General features: G+C 42.5%; 2 protein-coding genes across 5 annotated transcripts; one reads left to right on the top strand and one right to left on the bottom strand.

The window, feature by feature from the left end:
- Nucleotides 1–4,564: 4,564 nt before the first annotated feature.
- On the top strand, nt 4,565–17,751 carry hcfc1a (host cell factor C1a). Its single transcript, XM_029501648.1, is given in 28 exon segments — nt 4,565–4,698; nt 5,861–6,061; nt 6,619–6,767; nt 7,390–7,550; nt 7,652–7,860; nt 8,058–8,142; nt 8,259–8,365; nt 8,639–8,818; nt 8,918–9,187; nt 9,190–9,437; nt 9,534–9,716; nt 9,798–10,022; nt 10,417–10,521; nt 10,634–10,850; nt 11,242–11,378; nt 11,466–11,613; nt 11,729–11,949; nt 12,199–13,114; nt 13,375–13,523; nt 13,624–13,758; nt 13,838–14,049; nt 14,218–14,567; nt 14,665–14,771; nt 14,868–15,002; nt 15,094–15,279; nt 15,419–15,716; nt 15,813–15,876; nt 15,979–17,751. Coding segments are annotated over 27 exon segments (5,433 nt in total). The 5' UTR covers nt 4,565–4,698; nt 5,861–5,865; the 3' UTR covers nt 16,019–17,751.
- LOC115043315 (ras-related protein rab7) lies at nt 16,462–21,718 on the bottom strand. 4 transcript variants are annotated; one of them, XM_029501650.1, is made up of 6 exons: nt 21,431–21,718; nt 20,953–21,041; nt 19,806–19,976; nt 19,399–19,617; nt 18,520–18,645; nt 16,462–18,433 (listed from the first exon to the last, which is right to left on the bottom strand). In XM_029501650.1, the coding sequence occupies exons 2-6, from the start codon at nt 20,995–20,997 to the stop codon at nt 18,329–18,331; spliced, it is 666 nt and encodes a 221-aa protein (XP_029357510.1). In that variant the 5' UTR covers nt 20,998–21,041; nt 21,431–21,718; the 3' UTR covers nt 16,462–18,328. The 4 variants fall into 4 exon arrangements, with proteins under 4 accessions (XP_029357510.1, XP_029357512.1, XP_029357509.1 ...); XM_029501652.1 differs by having other exon boundaries at nt 19,850–19,976; XM_029501649.1 differs by lacking the exons at nt 20,953–21,041; nt 21,431–21,718 and adding an exon at nt 20,213–20,335 and having other exon boundaries at nt 19,850–19,976.
- Between the last annotated feature and the right edge of the window lie 338 nt (nt 21,719–22,056).

Raw genomic sequence — 22,056 nt, 5'->3', positions numbered from 1 at the left:
GGCAATCTCGCTACAAAAAAAATGCAGCTTGAGGGAATTTGAAGACATTTCAAACTTGTGATGGTGTGTAAAAATTAGGTCCGCCATGGATGTGCGTTTAACATCTTAAAAACACCTGCAAAAGCCGGGTGCCGAAAGACTTAAAACCAAGCTTCTTTATAAAAAGACAGAAACATTGATACTGCACAAAATCCATTCAGACGGCCACACACACAGGCACGTTGGAAAAACTGTGTGGTTTCCCCAGATGCTAATTGCCTGACATTGATCACCAGCGTCTCCCTTATCTAACCTCTGCCTGGCTGAACACGACCTATGTCCAGATGTGCCGGTAACCATAGCAACCATAGTGCCATCATACACCCGCCCACAAATCTAAATTGGCTCCAACAGTAAGGAAGAAGCTCAAATGACGGACAGTGAGTCAACTCTCGGATGATTTATCTAATTTATCTAATTCTTGTATGGATAATGGAATAAATATGTCAGCATAGTTCACCCTTACAAAGTGATTTTACCCAGCAAAAGAGAAAAAAAAGTTGGGCGAGAGTTGGGTCCCATAACAATCACCAGTGTTTCCTGCCTCTCTTTTTGCTCTATAAATGTTGCCTCACCATTTTCAGCTGGGTATAGCAGAAGCAGAGAAGGAACATCACTTAGGATTCATCGTTGATCGTGGTTTACCAGTCTGGACCGCAGAAACACTGCAGGCCTCCTGGAATATACCTAAAGTAATCATCACAGTGTATAAATTGTAGCATGTGACACAAGATGCAGGGGTATAACAGAAAGAAGCTAATAAAAAATTTCATGGTGTTATCAGTCACATGTTGTTGTAATCACTCAGTCACAATCTCAGGTCAAAAGTAACAATTAAGAGTGTAAGCACACACACAGACAGACACACACACACACATACATACAAAAAAATAATGTATGTGTGCTGACATAAAGATGTTACAGACCCATAAGGGGACAGTTTATTTGAGTCCAGTCACAGTGGCCAACCTGGTTCAGTGATCCACTGATCCAGTGAAGATCCAACTTGTAGGAAGGACAACGTTTACCAATCAGTTAATCCATTAATCAGAGCTATTACAGCTAATCACATTCAGTCTTCCCCTAAGTAACCTACTTTCAGCTGACATTAGGATGGATGAGCTCTACCTTCGTTATCGTATCAGGTTAAGAAAGGATTACTCAAAGTAGAAGGTGGCTCTTGGCACAGAGTGTTTTTTTCCACATCTGTGTCAGATATTGTATGACAGTCATTACTTGTTGAAACAGCCAGATAGCAACCAATGCAACAAAATACTTGAGGATTATTTTCATTGTATTTGCTGAAACAAGCGATGAATAACTGACTTTGACTCAAGTCTGTCTAAGTGCAAGTGCATAAGTTTGTGCTTCCTGTTTCAAAGGATGTAAAGGGTTGTCTTGTTTCTGCCAGGCAAAAATATGTTTATGTGCAAGCACAGTCATTATTAAAAATCCATCCATCCATATTCTACCACTTTTCTGTTTCCAGGTTGCGTGGGGTACTGGAGCCAATCCCAGCTCACTCTGGTGAGGGCAGGGTACACCCTGGACAGGTCATCAGTCCATGACAGGGCCAACACACAGAGACCAACAACAGGTGTACAAGAGATTTGAGGAAGCTGCAGATATCATGTATACTTTTTTTGCTGCAATAGTAAATTATAAAGTTGAAAAATAAGCAATGAATGCATCATGAATATGATTATGAACATAATTGATTGTTTGTCTTAATTGTTATTCATTATCTTCGATATGATGCAGGAATGTGCCCCAACAACTGAGCAGGGTCACAGTGAGTGCAGGAGCTGAAATAACTCAGGTTTGAAAGTGGTAGACTGAATAGGTCCTGAATAGGGCTTCATCTATAAATCGCGAGTTTGACACTTATTGAATCTTATTGTTATGATAATTTATGAGTAATCTATTACCTCAACACTCAACATGAACTAAGTCCTCATCTTAACTATTTGGCCAGTGTTGCTGAAAAAAATAAAAGTTAAAGAGATGACGTATTTAAGAAGGAACTTAAAAAGGTTAAGGGGAGAATTAAATGCCGGTTTAATGAAGAGGACTGGTTTAGCAAACAACAACATGTGCTGCCTGCTGTTTTGCCAGAGACATTGGTCACAATAGCAAAATGGTTTATACTGTAGCTCTGCTGCATTTGCTGTGTACAGTACAATGCAGTGGAAATAGTTGTAAATGTTGGTGGATTGTTTGCACAAGACGGAAAGTATATCTCTGTAATAAAAATTCCAATGTTGAGATTATATTTCATAATATAACACATTGTAACCCATAAGAAAGTGGCCTGTGACAAAAGGGGTCCAACATACACATGCTAGGATGCTTTTAGTGGGTGAAAACACACATAGGCCTCATGAAAAACCTGCACTTCCTGCTGTCTTAATCATTGATCCATCTCACTTGTGCAGCTTTACACTGTGATCTCGTTAGTCTTTCAAAGTTCAGTTCTTCAGCCTTTTCCTAAGACTCTTACTGTGTCTAAACAATTAGGGCCAGCTCAGACTGATATGGGAGGTCAAGGTGTTTGTCTAAAATCCACTGAGCCATTTAACCTGCTGCTGTGCTGGTGAACACACATGACTACTTTGTGTTGACTGATTATGTGAAGGCAAAAAAATATAACTGTTGGATATTACAACTAATGGGGAGAACAGGTGTCCTACATCCTGATCCCGAGATCTCCAGTATAAAACTCTTCTGATATACAACAGTGTGCAAAAACACAATTGTGTGTGTGTGTGTACATTATGTAAAGAGTGACTGCATGGTGAAATAATTTACATACTGCAATTCATGAAATCTATGTGGCGTGTGGTGAAACGTATTCGTCATCAATACAACATATGATTAAGAATGACCTACTTTGATATAAGCAAAATAAAACAAGTGAATTTAAAGACCCTGCCCACTCATAGTATATTAGTTGGTATGTAACTTCTTCTCAGAGCTGTATGACATCTCCCCAACCTTTCTGTCAAAGGACACATTAAACTGCTGTCTCTCTTATTGGTAACATACATGTAGGGGTGTACAGAACCTTTAATTTTTTAGAGATAACACACTGAATCATTCACTAAAATATGTAAATAGTAAAACATAACCTCTTCCACCTGGCAGTTGTATTTGGACAGGGTTTATTCACTTTCATTAGCAGACCGTATTCAAAACAAAAACATCACAAGTCTGCCCTCCGAAGGTCTAATAATGTATTGCAAAATTGGACAACTTTGTTTCAAAACAAAAGTCAGCATGTCCATAATTCAGACTGAGGTTGTGCACATGCTCATTTTATTTGCTATAGTTATGACCATGTCCAAACCTGAACCCATAAATGACTATCCATTTTCACAATACAAGAAGTAACCGTTTGTGTGTCAGATTTCAAGTTCAGTTAATCTGAAAATAATTGACATATTTCAGTATTTCATAATATTAGTGTGTTGTCAAACAGACATGCCCAGCCACGTCTCCAAAGCTCTAAAGTCCATAAAATCGATACCTGCATCAGTAAGACCACATAGTTGAGTACATCTTATACATCTAGGAGGAAATTCCAGTAAACAGTGTGTTGTGTTATAAATGTTACGTGTGTATAATGTGGAGCTCTTCCGATCCTGTGATTGCAACAGGTTTTGTGGATTCAACATACACCGAGGTGTCCCCAATCAAACACTGTGATACTGTTAGTACATAATATCAAAACGGATTTTTATCTGTGCTACAGATTTCTCCCTCCGCATCTTATATGTGTCCAGAAGTGTCATTTTAAATATCTACGCGAAAATCGTTGAGTTCGGGTCACATGCACACGCTGGACTCTGTTGAGTCGAGTTAAAAAATATATAGAAATCACCTCCAACATTCACAAAACCAATCAGACAAGTAAAAGACAATCAAAAATATCCCAACATTTTAAACACTTAAGAACCATTTTCTTGTATTTTTATGACGAAGCCAAGAGGGAAATATGGCAGGGCATTCATTGACTAAAAACAATGCAGAGGGACTACTTTGTCGCTTATGCTGATGGCGTTATCTGGCAGTGCAGTCCTGTTATCAGTGGAGGGCGCACTGATGGTGGGTGTGGGCGTGGCAATATCATTGTACGTGAACGATAAATCTGCAATTTGGCTCTTATTCAGTATTATTTTGCAAGAAGGGGCATATCTAAGTGGGTGCAGAGCGAAATAAAATCAGCATCAGCTGCAATATTAAAATAAAGGGGGTTCCAGCCCGGATGTCGCCATCTTTACTAAGGGACAATAAGCCCAGTACTATGACACAACTTGTTGTAATTTGCTGAAACTCTCGATATCTTCACTTTATATAGATTTCAAGTACTCACAGAAGCATTATCTTATATACAGCATCCTACGTGGATTTACAATGACTAATAACAAAAACCGTGAATGCGCTTTTACGTGAAATGGTTGGTGAGCGGGTCTCTGTCGCCATGTTTAGTTTGGGTGACGCCAACTCTCTTCCATTTTCCTCCGCCTCTGGTTGTCAAGAAGATGGCAGCTTCCAGGCAGGCATGAGAGGAAATACTTCTTCACAAATCGAATGAATTTGGACTATTACCACAAGAGAAGACCACATACCGGCATTTTTGCAATTACTGCGTCGAAATAAGTAAGTAGATTTTTAAAATATGCAAGCCGTTTTCTGTTTGTTATGTTTTGTTGTGGCAAACCGCCCGGCCATTTTTCTTGTGGGAGCTGTAAATGTAGGCCGATCGTCGAAAAGATGGCTGCTTCCAGAGACGGCATGAAACAAAATAACATTCTGTTTTTGCGGTTTAGCTCAGTTTAGCTACCCTTTAAGCGTCTTGTTGCAACTACATTTATATCAGGTAAATTATGCATGTGAGGAGAACGTGGAGTTACATTGCATTTAATTGTAAAATTTGGCGACGCTTTGACAGATGCTAGCCGCGCAGCTAACGCGCTTAGCTTGGGCAAATTATGTTGAGCAATTAGCCGCTACTGCTAACGTTGTACTGCTAATACCAGAAACCGCCCGGGTACCATGACTGTCCTTAAACGTTTTGTGTATTTTAATCAATTGTTCGACGGGGGTTCAGAAGCGTGATTTCCACATCACCCACCGTCGCTAGAATAAGGTTGAATTGTTCTCTAATGTCAATAATTGCGCTTAATGGGTTGCAGCAAATGCTAAGCTTGCTAGCTACAATATGGCGACTCCCACAGAAGCATGAAAATAGCCGACTCTTGCTAACGGGTATAACTGTGAATAAAGTCTGTTTTGCAACGGTGCATTGTTCTGTTGTATTAGCCCATTGCACATTTGTTGAATTTCGCTTTATTTTTGTGTATTTCTTTGCCGGTGTGGTTGGCTGGCTATCGTGTATTTTTCTTTTTCATTCGCTTCCGCCATTTTTCAGACTGGCAGCAGCGTTAGCGGGGGTTTGTTTGGCTGCAAGATGGCTGCTTCCATGGATTGAATTCAATGGTCGGATAGAACTGAGATAAAACTTGGTTTGGGGAGATAGATTTCTCGTGTTTCTTACTACAACCGCGGTGCCAATCCGATACGCAGGACTCCAAACCAACAGTTTCTTGAAATCTTTTATTTCCGTCATGTATATCTGGGTTGACGGTCTCCGCTCACCAGAGCTAACGGCTAGCTGTTAAGCCGCTGTAGCCGCACCAACAGTTTCAGAAGTTGGCTACACAGTGTGGGCAGATGCTGCTGCCCTGTTTCTGTGGCCATTGACGTGGGGAAATAACTTTATCGGATAGGATCTATGCTTATTTATCATTTCATTTGACAGAAGTCATGTCTGCCCCTGGCTCCGCGGTGTCTGGGACCACGGCGTCGGTTCTGCAGCCGCGGTGGAAACGGGTCCTCGGATGGTCCGGTCCTGTTCCTCGGCCCAGACATGGACACAGAGCTGTGGCTATAAAGGAGCTCATGGTTGTGTTTGGCGGTGGAAACGAAGGAATTGTGGATGAATTACACGTATACAACACCGGTAAGTGTAACTTTACATGTTTCTGCGTAACCTACTGTTTTCACTTGGAAACACTATTTCTTATGTCAATTTCGCAGATAGGCTAATGCGAAGCCACATTATGTATTTTCAAAACGAGTTTCCCCAGTAAAACTGTATAATTTAATTTCTAGTGATCGATTGGTGAAGTGTAGAACTAAGTACTGAATAGGCCTCAGTAGGCCGAGCAGGTCCGTATGTGATCAATAATAGCCCCCTCTGCTGGAGAGAGGCATTTAATGCATGTAAAAAAGGCGGGCTAAAATAAAATGGATGATGCTGGTTGGTTTAAGCATATCCTCTGCCCCAATTTCAGCACAGAAACCAATAAGAACAGACAAATTGAACTAATCTATTTCATGTATCACCATCCCTAATTAATGTTTGTCTTTATATTCAAATGTTTATTGAATGAATTTTTAGGTTATACTGGTTAAGCACTTCTCTGACTCAAAGTTTGTCTGCGTGATCTCCATTAAGCTTGCTATACATTGGCAAATCACCTCTGATTATTCGGTTGTCCTTGCTTTATTATATAGCAACAAACCAGTGGTTTATCCCGGCTGTTCGTGGCGATATACCCCCTGGCTGTGCAGCATATGGATTTGTCTGTGATGGCACAAGACTGCTGGTGTTTGGTGGAATGGTGGAGTACGGAAAGTACAGCAACGATCTCTATGAACTGCAGGTAAGCTGTTGATAGGAGAAATTTTGCATTTGAGTTGCACGTAGGATAGTTGGATGCTTATTAATTGAACATAGACTTAATTCAACCAATATATTGACCTTATGCAATTATCACACCTGTGTTTTCCAGATATGTTACATATTTTTGAAAATTTCAATTAAATTGTTTATAATGAAAGCTCTAGTTAGTATTGGTGTAATTATTAATAGTGAGGAAAAACAAAAATTTGTATATGCTTCTATATCAGTTCCTTAGTTGTTTGCAAAATTTCTCTTATCAGACTTTGGGGGGAATTTCCCAAAGTGAAAACTATTTCCATACTTTCAACAAGCTAATGATGTTATTCTGCTCCTTAATCACGCAGCACGTAAATCTCCAGCCATGTCTTTGTTGAGCTGCCTGTTACTTACAAATATTCTGCTTCTGATGATGTAAGGAAAGAGTTTAGATGAATTTTCAGGCAAAGTAAATTCAACAGACAAAAGGAATGTTGGGGGAAGATGTGTAAATTTATAGCCATAGTTTTGACGTCAAGTAATTTTTCTTAGAAAAACTTTGCTTGTTCCTTGGAGTTTCTGGTGTGACATTATTAGCTGATATTTTGTTTTGAACAATGTTACAGGCCAGCAGATGGGAGTGGAAAAAATTGAAAGCAAAAAATCCAAAAAATGGACCCCCTCCTTGTCCTCGTCTTGGCCACAGTTTTTCTCTGGTTGGCAACAAATGCTACCTGTTTGGTGGGTTAGCTAATGACAGCGAGGATCCAAAAAACAACATTCCCAGGTACAGTTGTTTTGCCGACTGGAGCCCTTAGGGCCCACTTATGCATGAAATTCTGCCTCAACCAGCAACATAAGGCTAATAACTGTGTCTTTCAATCTCAGATACCTGAATGATCTGTACACACTTGAGCTTCGTGCTGGTTCCAGTGTGGTTGGATGGGATATACCAATCACATACGGAGTTCTCCCTCCTCCCCGTGAGAGCCACACTGCTGTGGTTTACACAGAGAAGACGAGCAGGAAATCACGCCTGATAATCTATGGTGGGATGAGCGGCTGTCGCCTTGGAGATCTGTGGACACTTGATATCGGTAGGTCTCTTCAGTGTAGATGGAAAAATAACAGCACTAAAGTTATGAAAGCCCTACTGGCACTTGTTAACATCTAGTCAGACAAAACAGGATTGAACATTTACATCGGAATTAGAGTGCCAGACTTTGTAGAGGGCCTAAAAAGTCTATGTGTGGGTGCTTTTGTATAACATCTTACTCCTTATCATTGTCTTCAGAAACCCTTACGTGGAACAAACCATCAGTGAGTGGCACAGCCCCACTTCCCAGAAGTCTGCACTCCGCCACAACCATCACAAACAAGTGAGACCACTACGTCACCTTGCCACTGACACTGAATGCTGTTTTTAATGTTTTCTTCCTGTATATCAGGCTGTTCATTTTAGCAACATCTCACAGATGATATTTTCTCACCGCAGGATGTATGTTTTTGGAGGATGGGTTCCTCTGGTAATGGATGATGTCAAAGTGGCCACACATGAGAAGGAGTGGAAGTGCACAAACACTCTTGCCTGCCTAAATCTTGGTTTGTCTAATATATTTATAATATATATATATAATAATATATTTATAATATATATTATATATTATATATAATATATATATATATATATATATATTATTAGATATATAATATATCTAATATATATATATATATATATATATATATATATATATATATATATATATATATATATATATATATATATATATATATTTATTAAACAGAATTTCACTTTAATAACATTTGGGAATTATGCCCCTCAGTGATGTTACTTTACCACATGCTTGCCTTTAGATACCATGTGTTGGGAAACAGTATTGATGGATACTCTTGAAGACAACATCCCTAGGGCCCGTGCTGGGCACTGTGCTGTGGCTATCAATTCCAGACTTTATGTTTGGAGTGGCCGTGATGGTTATCGAAAAGCTTGGAACAACCAAGTCTGCTGTAAAGACCTCTGGTACCTGGAAACAGGTAAGTGTGCTGTAACACGAGATTGACTTGAGTGTTTCAGATTTCTCAAACAATGTTTTTGTTAAAAAAATTTTTTGTCTCCCCTTCTCCCCTTTCCAGAGAGGCCACATGCCCCTGCCCGGGTTCAGTTAGTCCGTGCCAACACCAACTCTCTGGAAGTGAGCTGGGGTGCAGTATCCACTGCTGACACTTACCTGCTGCAGCTACAGAAGTATGACATCCCTGCAACTCCAGCTGCAGCCTCACCAGCCATGAGCGCAACTCCCTCACAGCCCGTAAACTCTCCTAAGAGCCCTGCCCCGGCTGCAGCAGCACCCTCTGCTCAAAGCCTGCCACAGACAGGTATTACTCTAATGGCCAATGACTTCTGTTTTTTAATTCTTTCTTGCCCATTGTTGCCACCACATGAGGAAGCTGAAGAACTGAAAATACATGCATAAAGTCTAATCATTCGTTCCTTTACTTTACAGCTGTTTTGAAGGTTGCAGCTCAACAGTCAGCCACAGGCACATCTGTTGTCACAGTCCGCCCCAGCCAACCTGGGAAATCCCCTGTCACTGTGACTTCTCTTCCTCCAGGTGTCCGAATGGTTGTGCCTGCTCAAACAACCCAAGGATCAGTATGAACAATTTTGTACATCTTCATTACAACATTGTACAAGGTTACCCATCAAATGAACAAATGTTTTCAGCAATTGTTGCTTTTCTGTTTTTAGCCAATTGGTAGTAGCCCTCAGATGAGTGGCATGGCAGCTTTAGCTGCAGCAGCTGCAGCAACACAGAAGATCCCACCGTCCTCTGCAGGCACTGTCCTCAATGTCCCTGCTGGTGCAACTATTCTCAAAACAGTAGCAGTTTCCCCCGGCTCAACCACGGTGAAAGTGGCTACTCCGGTCATGGTACAAAGCTTTTTTATAAATATGTATATTTCTAATTGTACATTCTAAGGGCCACTTGTTAAATTAACGTTGTTCTTATAGGTCAGTAATCCAGCCACCCGGATGCTGAAGACTGCTGCAGCTCAGGTGGGCACAGCAACTGCGTCCTCTCCCTCCACCACCACCAGACCGATCATCACTGTGCATAAGTCTGGTGCTGTCACAGTGGCCCAGCAGGCCCAGGTGGTAACCACTGTGGTGGGAGGAGTCACCAAAACCATCACCTTGGTCAAGAGTCCTCTTACCATGGGCAGCAGTGGCACTCTGGTAAGAAAACAGGACTCTTTAGCAAAACATAATACTGACATCCCAGTCTGAGAGCACCTTTGGTGCTTTCACATGCATGCTTTAAATACTACGTGTTTTTGGTTGTCACACTCAGTGTGTCTGTTATTTATTTTTGGGGTGGGTCACAAGATGGTGACAACATGCACTGAGTTTGAACCAGTGGGGGAGGAAGTAAAGGTTGGCCTACAGTGACTGTTGGAGAACTTTATTAACAAAACAGGGAGCATGATGTTAGTGATCTGCATGATTGTCGATCAGTTAGAGATGATTCTAAGAGCCACCAGTTTAGTGGTGTACCGTCCCTCTGCAGTCCCTGTACTGTCCGATGTTCTCTGGTGACTCATGAACTTGAGTCTCTCTCCTATGTCGGCAGATCTCCAACCTTGGCAAGATGATGTCTGTGGTACAAACCAAGCCAGTGCAGACATCAGCTGTCACAGGCCAGGCTTCCACTAACCCTCTCACACAGATCATACAGGTCAGCTATCTGCATGAGTGCAGGAAAAAACAGGAGGTAGCTTAAAACTCCTGAGACAGGCGCCAGATGCCTTTCTCCAAATGGTTTGAGTAACATGCATCTCTCTCCTCAGACAAAGGGTCCTCTCCCAGCCGGCACCATTCTGAAGCTGGTGACCTCTGCAGATGGCAAGCCCACAACTATCATCACCACTTCACAGGCAGGAGGCACAGGAAATAAGCCCACTATCCTCAACATCAGCGGCGTTTCTCCTACCACTACCAAGCAGGGCACCACCATCATTAAGACCATCCCCATGTCAGCCATCATGACCCAGCCTGGAGCCACAGGTCTAAATTCACTTAAGTTTATAATGTAAACACAAACCTCACCAGTCTTGAATTTATTCAGGTTTGTTATAATCATGCTTATCCCAGAGCAGGAACAAAACTCAAACTGGATGAATATTTTAAAGACATTATCTGTTTGTATTTTAGTTGATGTTCCAGAATGGCAAATGCGGTGCAGTGATGTTTTATCTTGCATTGAATTGCTTTGAAAAATTCCTGCAATGTCACTGACATGGCTTGGAACATTTTTGCCATTGGCTCAGATGAAAATTAATAAGATTTATTTGTAAGTTTCCATCAACCAAAGTTTGGAATTTGGGTAGTAATGCTTATTGAGTTGACCTCATCAGGTGAAATTTGATTTCAGACATTTATGCTTTTCTCCATGCAGGCGTGACAAGCAGTGCAGGCATGAAAACACCTATCACAATCCTTACTACAAAGGTGATGACAACTGGAACACCTGGAAAAATCATCACGGCTGTGCCTAAACTTGCTACTGCAGCCGGCCAGCAAGGATTGACACAGGTAAACTCCAGATGTGCAGCTTTTTACATGTCAGAGGGATATGTTATGGCCATATTATGTAACACTCATCCCGGATTGCGTCAACAGGTGGTTTTGAAGGGAGCTCCTGGACAGCCAGGAACTATTCTGCGCACTATGCCCATGAGCACAGTGGGTGGTGTTCGACTTGTTACTCCAGTGACAGTGTCTGCAGTAAAGCCTACTGTCACCACTCTGGTTGTCAAGGGGACTACTGGTAAGAGAAACAATAATCTATTAATGGGATATCAACACAGATTTTGAAGTTGGTACATTTTACAATAGATCATTTACTTTTCTTTTTCATTTAATGGAATTTATCCCTCTTCCAGGTGTCACAACTCTTGGAACAGTCACTGGTACCGTCTCTACCAGCCTGGCAGGAGGCGCAGTGGACAGTTCCAATGCTTCTCTGGTTACTCCTATCACCACATTGGGAACCATTGCTACCTTGTCCAGCCAGGTCATCAGCCCAGCTGCCATAACTGTATCGGCTGCTCAGACAAGCCTGACTTCGGCCTCCGCACTGCCGCCTTCTACCATCACGGTGCAGGTTAGACCCAGTAGCTTTCTGTTCTTAACTTTGTGTCTAACCTTTTGATTTCATATAGATGTCAAGTGATGGCATCAGTGGGTACTATCACCTTTAAATTGCAGCCTAAGAAAGACTGAAATTGAATTGACTGCAATGATTCATTGATAAAAATATCAATTTACACAGCTGCAAGAATTAAACCATTTCAGTCAAATGTGCTGAACGATTTAAACTACAATTAAACTAAAATTGCTGCTCTCTCATCAGAACCAGCCCACCCAGGTGACACTGATCACAACTCCCAGTGGAGTAGAAGCTCAACCAGTGCAGGATCTACCAGTGTCTATCCTGGCTTCACCAACCTCTGAGCAGCCCAGTTCCACTGAGCCTGGAGCAGCTGGTGAGGGTTCTGGAACCGTCACCCTGGTTTGCTCCAACCCACCCTGTGAAACGCACGAGACAGGAACCACCAACACAGCCACCACCTCCTCTGCCACCATCGGAGCAGGGCAGGTCTGCTCTAACCCGCCTTGTGAAACACACGAGACAGGAACCACCAACACAGCCACCACCTCCTCTGCCACAATCGGAGCAGGGCAGGTCTGCTCTAACCCGCCATGTGAGACCCATGAAACAGGAACAACCAACACAGCCACAACTGCTTCATCGAACATGTCAGCAGTCCGTGTGTGCTCCAACCCACCATGTGAGACCCATGAAACTGGGACAACTAACACAGCTACCACAGCATCTGCTAATATGGGAGGGGTCCAGCAAGTGTGCTCCAACCCACCATGTGAGACCCATGAAACTGGGACAACTAACACAGCTACCACAGCATCCGCTAATATGGGAGGGGTCCAGCAAGTGTGCTCCAACCCACCATGTGAGACCCATGAAACTGGGACAACCAACACAGCCACCCAGGCATCATCTAACATGAACACAGGCCAGATGGGCACCACACAGAGGGTGTGCTCCAACCCACCCTGTGAAACCCATGAGACGGGGACCACCAACACTCCGTCCACCGCCACTTCGAGTATGGGAGGTGATCAGACCAGCACGGCTACAGGCCTGGTCCAGAGGGTGTGCTCCAACCCACCCTGTGAAACACACGAGACTGGGACCACCAATACAGCCACCACTGCCACCTGCAGCATGGAGACAGGCGAAGGCACAGGTACACCATTATTTATCCTGACTGTCAGCAGTTTTTTTTTTTTTTTTAATCACTGACTAAAATAAATTTTAAGTCTATTACAACAAAATGGTACTGATCCTGCAAAAAATGTAAAAAAAAAAAAAAAAAAAAATATTGCTGCATCACATTACATGGTTTGCTAGCTTTGTTTGTTCATTGATAGAAAAGTGCCTAGTTTTAATATTTAGCCAAACAAATGGGGAATTAAGTCAAACCTAAATAGTGGTTTTGATCACCAGCAGCCCAACAGACAGAGGAAGGAACTGAAGGTACCAGCAGCACAGAAGTGGCCTCTACCACTGCAGCAACCAGCATGGTCACCACCACCCAGGGCAGGGCTATCACGACCGTCACTCAGTCTACACCAGCACCTGGACCCTCTGTGCCCGTAAGGATAGCATATATTAACAATCTAGAGGCTAATGTCTGTTAAAGAAACTTATCTTAAAAAAATGTATTTATGTGTCAAATTATTTTTGTCTCTCCAGTCAATTTCATCAATCACAGAAGGTGTTGGTACTGCTGCCAGCTCCACGGAGGAACAAATGCAAACTGATGAAACAGCATCAGCAGAAGCTGCACCTGCAGAGGAGGGAGCTACTCCCATGGAGACACAAGCAGAAGTAAATGCAATATATTGAGTTTGAAAGGGATAATGCATTTTTAGTCATTTTATGTAACCTTTGAAATCCATTCTCTCAGGGCGAAGCCACAGCAGCGACAGCCTTGAACCTGCCCTCTGAGCTGATGTCTGAGGGTCAGGGAACCACACTCATGGTCACAGGACTGTCAGATGAGGAGCTGGCTGTGACTGCAGCAGCAGAAGCTGCAGCTCAGGCAGCAGCCACTGAAGAAGCCCAGGCCCTTGCTATCCAGGCTGTCCTCCAAGCAGCTCAGCAGGCTGTAATGAGTGAGTTCAAACATGATCTTGTATAGCTGGATGTTTCTATACATTTATTACATTTCCATGTTTTAACAGTGGTATTGTGCAACAAAGTCTTGTAAATCGGAGGAAAGACAGGAAGTGCTGAATAATTTATGCTCACAATTAAAAACTGGATGATCTTTAAAAGAACCAGAAGTTGCTCCAACCTCAGCAATGATGTTGTCATTGCACCACTATTAATGAATTTCCCAATGTTTTCTACGTCAACAGATGAAGGCGATTCTGCTGGAGAGAGCCAGCAACCCACCAACATCCCCATCATGCTGACCCAGCAGGAGCTCGCAGCACTAGTACAGCAGCAGCAGCAGCTGCAGGAGGCTCAGGCTGCAGCCCAGCAGGCCACCGTGGACACAAGCTTGCCCACTGAAGGCCTCGCCCCAGCTGACAGCCTCAACGACCCGTCTGTCGAGAGCAACGGACACAATGAGATGGCTGCTGCAGTCACCAGTGCTGTGGCATCTCTGCTGCCACGTACCACTGCTGAGAGTAAGATATATATATATATATTTTTTAGTTTTTGTTACTTTAGATGTTATTTAATTCAAGAGACTGACAGTTTTCTGTTATTCCTTTCACTCCACAGCACTTGCTCCTTCAAGCACCTTTGCACCCTCGGTGTCAGTGGCAAGTCCCGCCAAGCTGCAAGCAGCAGCTGCTCTCGCAGAAGTCGCCAATGGCATTGAGGGAGAGGTGAGTCATTCTATTAGTGAAGATCTGGCTTATTCAGGCATGTAAAGAGAAAAATAGTAATTTTTATTTGATTGTACATTTTTCCTCTCCAAACAGAAGCAAGCACCTCAGCCAACCCCAGTAAAGCCTGTTGTAAAGAAAGAGAACCAATGGTTCGATGTTGGAATTGTAAAAGTGACAAATATGGTTGTCACCCATTTCTATGTACCGGCAGATGATTCTCAAGGAGATGTAAGTGTCTCAGGTGTCCTCCTTCATGCTCAGACGGCTTGATGTTGGTGTGCCCAGTGCATCACTAACTGCTTTTGTTGCTGTTTGCTAGGATGACTCTGGCATCATGCCGGACTACAGTCAGATGAAGAAAATGGAGCTGCAGCCAGGAACAGCTTACAAATTCCGTGTTGCTGGAATTAACGCTTGTGGTCGTGGAACTTTCTCTGAGATATCTGCTTTCAAGACTTGCCTACCAGGCTTCCCAGGGGCACCTTGCGCCATCAAAATCAGCAAGGTAAACATACCAGTGAAGCATGTTTTTCATTCTGTCTTTTTTGTATGCGCATATGTGTGTGCAAACCAAAACAGCAGCTTGTCTCTCATGAGCAATGCTTTGCTTCACTGATGAACATTGCTTACTTGTCTCTCTGCAGAGCCCAGATGGTGCCCACCTGACATGGGAGCCACCCTCTGTGACATCAGGGAAGATAATTGAATACTCGGTGTACCTGGCCATCCAGAGCAACCAGACTGCTGAAGCCAAGGCCTCCACCCCTGCCCAGCTAGCCTTCATGCGTGTGTACTGTGGACCCAACCCCTCATGCTTGGTGCAATCGTCCAGCCTCTCCAACGCGCACATTGACTACACCACCAAGCCAGCCATCATTTTCCGCATCGCAGCCCGCAACGAGAAGGGCTACGGCCCAGCCACCCAAGTTCGATGGCTGCAAGGTAAGAACTGTGTATCATGAACTCTTGGTGCTGTAGGTGCATGAGTGTTAACTAGCAGAAGACCGGAGGTATCTGAACTATTTTTCTGCTTTGTAGAGTCTGGCAAAGATGCTGCCTCTGCAAAACCGGCCCCCAAAAGACCAGGCACCTCTCCTGATACGTAAGTACAGTATTCGTGTTTCATGCCCACAGGCACTGCATGATCATTGCACAGATGAATGAAAGATGTAAATCTCATTGTGGTTCTATGTGTACTTTACAGTAAGGCTACTGGTCCAAAGAAAGCAAGGACGGACCAGTGAGGTTGCCCAGAGACCCCTCCCAGTCTTTTGTCCTTTTTCCACTCGCTGTCCTTTTATCAGGAAGACTGACCTTCACCCCTCCTCCACCTCTTCATCCTCATCCTAATCTCATCTTCCACTCAAGTCTCAGATCAAGACAGCAATGGAGGCAGAACAACTGTATGAAGCCAAGATGAAAGTCAATCTGAAAGATGTTTCTGTAGATAAAAACCCTCCTTTTTTCCTTGTTCTGTTGGTCGTACTATTTTTAGAGCAACACAAACTTAGAAGCACATTATCTTTTTCAGTCACATCCCTTTCCATCCTTTAACATCTATTTTTGGCTTGTTTCAGTAGTTGAGCATTTTAGAGAAGCATTTACATCTTTCACAAACTGGGAGCCAGCCCGTGAGCGCCATGTTACCTTTTTTTTCCCCTTTCTTTTTTGTGTGTGTGTCTTTGTTTTGTGAATCCCGGGGGGATGTAGAAAGAGACTACATGAAATGATGTACAGTGTTGAAAAAGGCTGTGGAGGCATTAGTCTAGATGAGAGGAAAATTCAGTATGGAAACAAATAAAGCACTTGTCCTCAACAAAAGAGGACATCATTTTTCCTTTTTTTTTTTTTTTTTTTCCTTCTCAAAACAAATTTGCTTCATCAAGAACCAAGTCTGTACAGTCACTGTACTGGACTCAAGTCTCCTGGTAATGTCATCACTGTGCGCTTTTTACCCCAAGATAAGGACTGGTGGCTGACACTTCGATGTGGACAAAAGAGAATGACAAAGGAAGAGATTTGTAGAGAAAGAATGACAAGACTTTGCTAGGACTGAGACTTGCAGCACACAGAAAAAAAATCTTGCAAAATCTTCCCAAAAAATTAGCAAGCAATGACGCAGAAGATCTTTTGTGTAGTTTATTTTTGTATTTTTTAAGCTTTTTTTTTCTCTCCTGTGTGTATGTGTATGTTGTGCATTTTTAAAGACATCACTTTTTTTAACTGTTGTTCATCCCCATAGCTTGTGTTCATGGGAAGATGGGTGGCTGTGTTCAGGTTGCCACTATATTTTTAAAAATCTTCGTTCAGTTGGTCGTATGTTCCTGTTGTTAACAGATGGTCATGAAAGAGAGACTTTTGTATTTGTTCCAAGTAGAACCGCAGAGGTTATAGGACTGAAGGGAACTTTGAAGTGGACCCAAGGAGAGGAGAGTTTTTACTTTGTTTACTCAATTCTTGTGTTGCTTTGTTTGCCAAACAAGGAATTTCATGGGGTATGTGGATAACATCGGATCGTTTCATACCTTTCCCCCTTAATATCCCAATCAGTTGTCCTACGCTTTTTATGCTCATGAATGTGGTGTCTCACCTCTTCTTTAATTTTTAGAATGGCAAATTATATTAGTAGACCTATTTTCCCTATCCTATTGATGTATGTGAATCCATTTAATAAATTTTAATTTTTTTTTCCCTTCCACGGCTCTGTATTTCAGGCTACAGATGGTGTGCAAGCTAACTGTGATGTGTAAACCCGTATGTCTTTGAATGGGGATGTCTTGGGAAGAAAGCTTACATAGCCGGAGTGTACTCACTTGTAAATTAGTTCGTTCATAGAGCAAGAATAAAACAAACAAAAAAAAAAACATCTTGGCCTTTTATATAATTACCTGTAACAAACTGTTTTTACATGTTGGTCATCTCTTGATTGCCTTTTGTGTCTTTACTTATAAAAGAAACAAATATATATATAAATATATATAGTCTCCCTGATTGTTCTAATTTGCTTCTGTTGAGCTGATTCACTGTAGGAGTCTGGATCACTGCTAGGTTCATTCGGTACAAACTTGTACAGGGAGGAGGTTTCTGACTGGACATGAGTGTATATCTACTTTCTAAGGGCGGATTCATTTGTGACGGTAACGGCCAGGAAGGAAGATCAGAGCCAAGGTTTCCGCTTGCCGCCTTTTTTCTGGCTCGCACCTTGGTTTATGTTTGTGGTTTCTCCCAATTTCTTTCTAGAAGCAAACTTTCTATTCATATGCATTCATAATTTTGTGCGTGTCGGTGTGTCTGTTGAACAAAACTAGACATGCATGCAAAAGCAGTGTATTTTAGTAGTGATGCCTTAAGTTAGACCATAAGCTGAAGGTTCTCAAAAAAAGAAAATACATTTAATGAGTTTGTTCCTCTCTCCATGTGGTATACAATTGTGTCCTTTCCTTCCATAGTACCTTTGCTGGGTCACTATTTTTGCACCCTCGTTAGATAGGTCATCATCAGCAGTGCCGAGGTCTCTCTGAACTTTCCCTCCCACACTGGGACGAGTGCTGCTCTCAGCACTCACAGGTGTTGCGAGTTTCTGTCGGCTGTTTGCAGGTTATCTGGAAATGTCCTGTATTTTCCAATGTGTGTTTTTTGTACTGTAGGGAGTAATGTATCTTTTATCATCAAAAAATAAACATGTTAAACATACAGTCTTTCTCTTTCTTCTCTGATATTGAAAACATGAAATGAAGGTCATCACCTGTTGTAAGCCTCTCTGAGCCACTCTCAGAAATGGCTTTTCCACATCTAAATCTTCTTTAGCACTTCCTTCGAAGTACTCGGCTCCAATATCTTCACTCCACTGCCTAGCTCTGCTGCCTGACACCTGCAAGAGGAAAAACACTGCAGTCATAGCATCCTATTTATGTCCCAAATCAGGCTCCACAATAAAGACGGAAACTGCATTTGTGTGCACTAGAGAGTTGAATTGACTTTCCACATAGGTCCAACAATCTGTTGCTCTACAACTTGAGATTTTTAGGGTTGTTGTACAACTGCAAGTATTTACACCATAGCTCATGGGGTAATGAGTTGTCAGTTTGTGGTAAGACTCTCTTGAGAAGAGTTTCTTTATTAGCGCATGTCTAACACTAAGAACTTCATCAAATCTTCTTTTAGTCTATAAAATATATCATCAGGAAACAACCTCCGAGGCAACATCCTAAAGAGATTTGAATTGTTGCCTAATGGTTTTTGGTCATAAATAGTAAGTAATTTCAGTCATTCTATTTAAAAACTATGTTCACACATTTAACAACATTTCTACATTAATACTTTGATTTGAAAATACTTGGTCGAGCATCTGTAGGATGAGCAGTGCCGGCTTTGACTCAGCGCTCCTAAAACGACTGACTTATTTCTCGTGCAGATGTAATGACAACATCTGTATCGTCTGTGGGACTCCATGTGTTTGGCTCGGACAGACAGACCGTGTGCCCTTCAGATCAGTGCTGCCGGTGTTTGTCTTGGTCATAGTTAGATTTTAACTGTTGTGGATATCGGAAGCGCACTGCAGAAATGGTGTCTGATTGTCTCTTGTCCTGAAATGAAATGGTGAATAACAGCTTCTCTGACTGACCTCCCTGTTACTCAGGTCCGTCTTGTTTCCCAGAACAATGAAGGGGAAGTCGGAGGGGTCATCGAGGTCGGCTTGGACCAGGAACTCCTTCCTCCAACCCTCCAAGGCAGAGAAACTGTCTTTGGATGTGACATCAAAGACCAGCATGCAACAGTGAGCTCCCCTGTAGAGTGGTGTGCCCAGAGACTGGAACCTCTCTGTGCCAGCTGTGTCCCAGATCTGACACACACACACACACACACACACACACACACAAGGATGGGTGATGACAACAAACTCTCCAAATGACAGGGGTGTGGACATGTTGCTGTGTTTCACTGGGATCGCACTACGGTGGCCCTGACAGCACAACACACTTCAAGGAAACACAAGCACACACAGGGCAGCAGCAGCAGCAACGAACTCACGTGACAACACAAATACTCCCAACACAGCCGGGCAGAGGAGGCACCTGCAGGGTGACCGGACCTCCGTCCGTGCTGACGCTCCTGGAGAGGAAGTCTGTCCCCACGGTGCTCCGGTACATGCTGGTGAAGCGGTGATTGACATATCTGTTCATGAAGGAGGACTTTCCCACCCTGAGTCAACACACACACACACACACACACACACAAAACACAACAAGGTAAAGGAACAGGGCACTCAAATTGGTCTCAATTTCAACGCAAAGTCAACACTCACTCAGTAGCGACACACAAAAACCTCGGTCAGATTTACGCTGGTGTAAACCTGACAATGTCCCCCAAAACTGAAAGTAAAACAACTGTCGACGGAGCGACACACAAAAGTAGCAAAAATGTTTTAAACAGGTTACCCGGAGTTTCCTATGAGGATCACCTTCAGGGTCACCGGACATTTCCCTTCGTTCATCTTCACTGTTCTTTCCACCGGGACACATAGTCCCATGCTGCCTTCAGGTGCTCCTCGTAAATCTGCCCTCCAGCAACGTCGTACCAATTTTTTTTTTTTTTTTTCAGAATGATTGAAACTACGGATGTCATAAATATAAGCCCCTGTCTCTGTGTGTGTATACACATACACATACATAAACATAACACATAAACATATAATCTTTTAAAGTCTCCAAAGTTATGTTTTCAGTGATTTTTATTTATATTTTTCGTCAAAATACATAAAGTTTGTGTTAACTGATAACTCTGAATTATCTGTAGGTTTGAGTGTGAGTGGTTGTTGGTCTCTGTCTGTCTCTGTGTGTTGGCCCTGTCGTCGCCCTCACACAATGTCATCTGGGATTGGCTCCAGTACCCCACGTGACCCGGAAACGGAGAAGTGGTAGAAGATGAATGAATGAATGAAGCAAATACAGCTAATGTCACATTTGATAGCATGAAAATGACAGATGCTTTTTCTTCTTCTTGGAACGGAACCAAACTATACAGTCGATTTCATATCAGGAGATATACAAAATGGGAAAAAAAAAGATTTAAAAAGAATGACCCCAAAACACAGAATAGATGGAATCGATTAAAGATTAGATGAGGTACTAAAATGTATCTCTAGGGGGCAGCAGAGACTTCAGGTGATTCACCTTACCTCCAGGTTCTTCAGCCTGGCTGAGTTTGTGTAGTGTCGACACATTTTAATCGATTGAAGTCAGCAAAATAAGTCAAGTCATCAATAGCCTGTAACAAAACAAAATAAAATGAAGCTTTGAAGAGAATGAAACACCATAAATCTCACCAAAGAACCACAACAATCCTCAATGATGAATGAGTCAACCATCAGATTATCATTAAGTGGAGATACCAAAGCTTCAGAATATAACAAATATGTCAGGATGAATTTCAAAAGTGATGCTCTAGAAATGATCATTACATTTGGCGGATCATAGGAAAACAGAACACAGAACTAAATCTAATGTGCAGTATTACATAAGCTGAAAGTGAAAGGGTTCAAATAACGTCTTCAAGATTATAACTGAGCAGAAAAGATCCAGACATGGCTATGAAGTTCGGAAACAAATAAAAATAAGCAATTTAAGGAAAACACAATTATCTACATGTCAACTTACACACTTTTGAATGTATGTCCTCTTGAGAGTGTCAGAGGAGTACCAGTATACTGAGATTTCACAAATTCAGCAATTTATGAGGCTACCACATCACCGAGTCAGTGAAACAAGCTTTGACCACTCAGCTACCTGACTTCATTAGTCATTGTAGAGAGACACATTCATATAACACTGCTGCTATACAAAACATCATGTGCAGGTCAACACAATGTGCTAACAAAACTTCATAGACTGTCTTTTACTAAAATGTCAGCTGATAAAAAGGTCTCAAATTTAAGAGCAACGGAGAATAGAGGGGACAGAGTTTTGGTTGTATGTGTGTGTGTGTGTGTGTGTGTGTGCGAGAGAGAGAGAGAGAGAGAGAGACAGAGAAAGACAGATCTCCTGGGTATGTCACTGCAGCCCTGCATGTCAGAGATAAGACCACCGCCTAGCCAGAAGCGTGTTTCTTGGGAATTAGAAAGCTGTCCCCAAAGTCCACTGGTGACACACAACACCATACATCACCAGCTAGAACAGACTCACACAACCTCCCAACTGCACAACAAGACACTCCAGTGTCACATCAAACTACTTCTGCCAAGATACTGTCAACAGAAAAGGCATTTGTGTGCATGTGCATGCGT

Source organism: Echeneis naucrates, chromosome 5 (assembly GCF_900963305.1).
Source record: "Echeneis naucrates chromosome 5, fEcheNa1.1, whole genome shotgun sequence".
Taxonomy (NCBI): Eukaryota; Metazoa; Chordata; class Actinopteri; order Carangiformes; family Echeneidae; genus Echeneis; species Echeneis naucrates.
Note: the sequence above shows the minus strand (reverse complement) of the source record. Positions and strands in the feature narration are given on the sequence as shown.

Bases quoted from the DNA above. Each gene is read 5' to 3' on its own strand.
- LOC115043315 (XM_029501649.1), bottom strand. From the start codon at position 20,304: ATGGGACTATGTGTCCCGGTGGAAAGAACAGTGAAGATGAACGAAGGG. The intron at 19,618-19,849 runs GTGCCTCCTCTG...TGTGTGTGTCAG, and splicing joins GAGGTCCGGTCACCCTGCAG to ATCTGGGACACAGCTGGCAC. The intron at 18,646-19,398 runs GTCAGTCAGAGA...TTCCTCTTGCAG, and splicing joins CGGACCTGAGTAACAGGGAG to GTGTCAGGCAGCAGAGCTAG.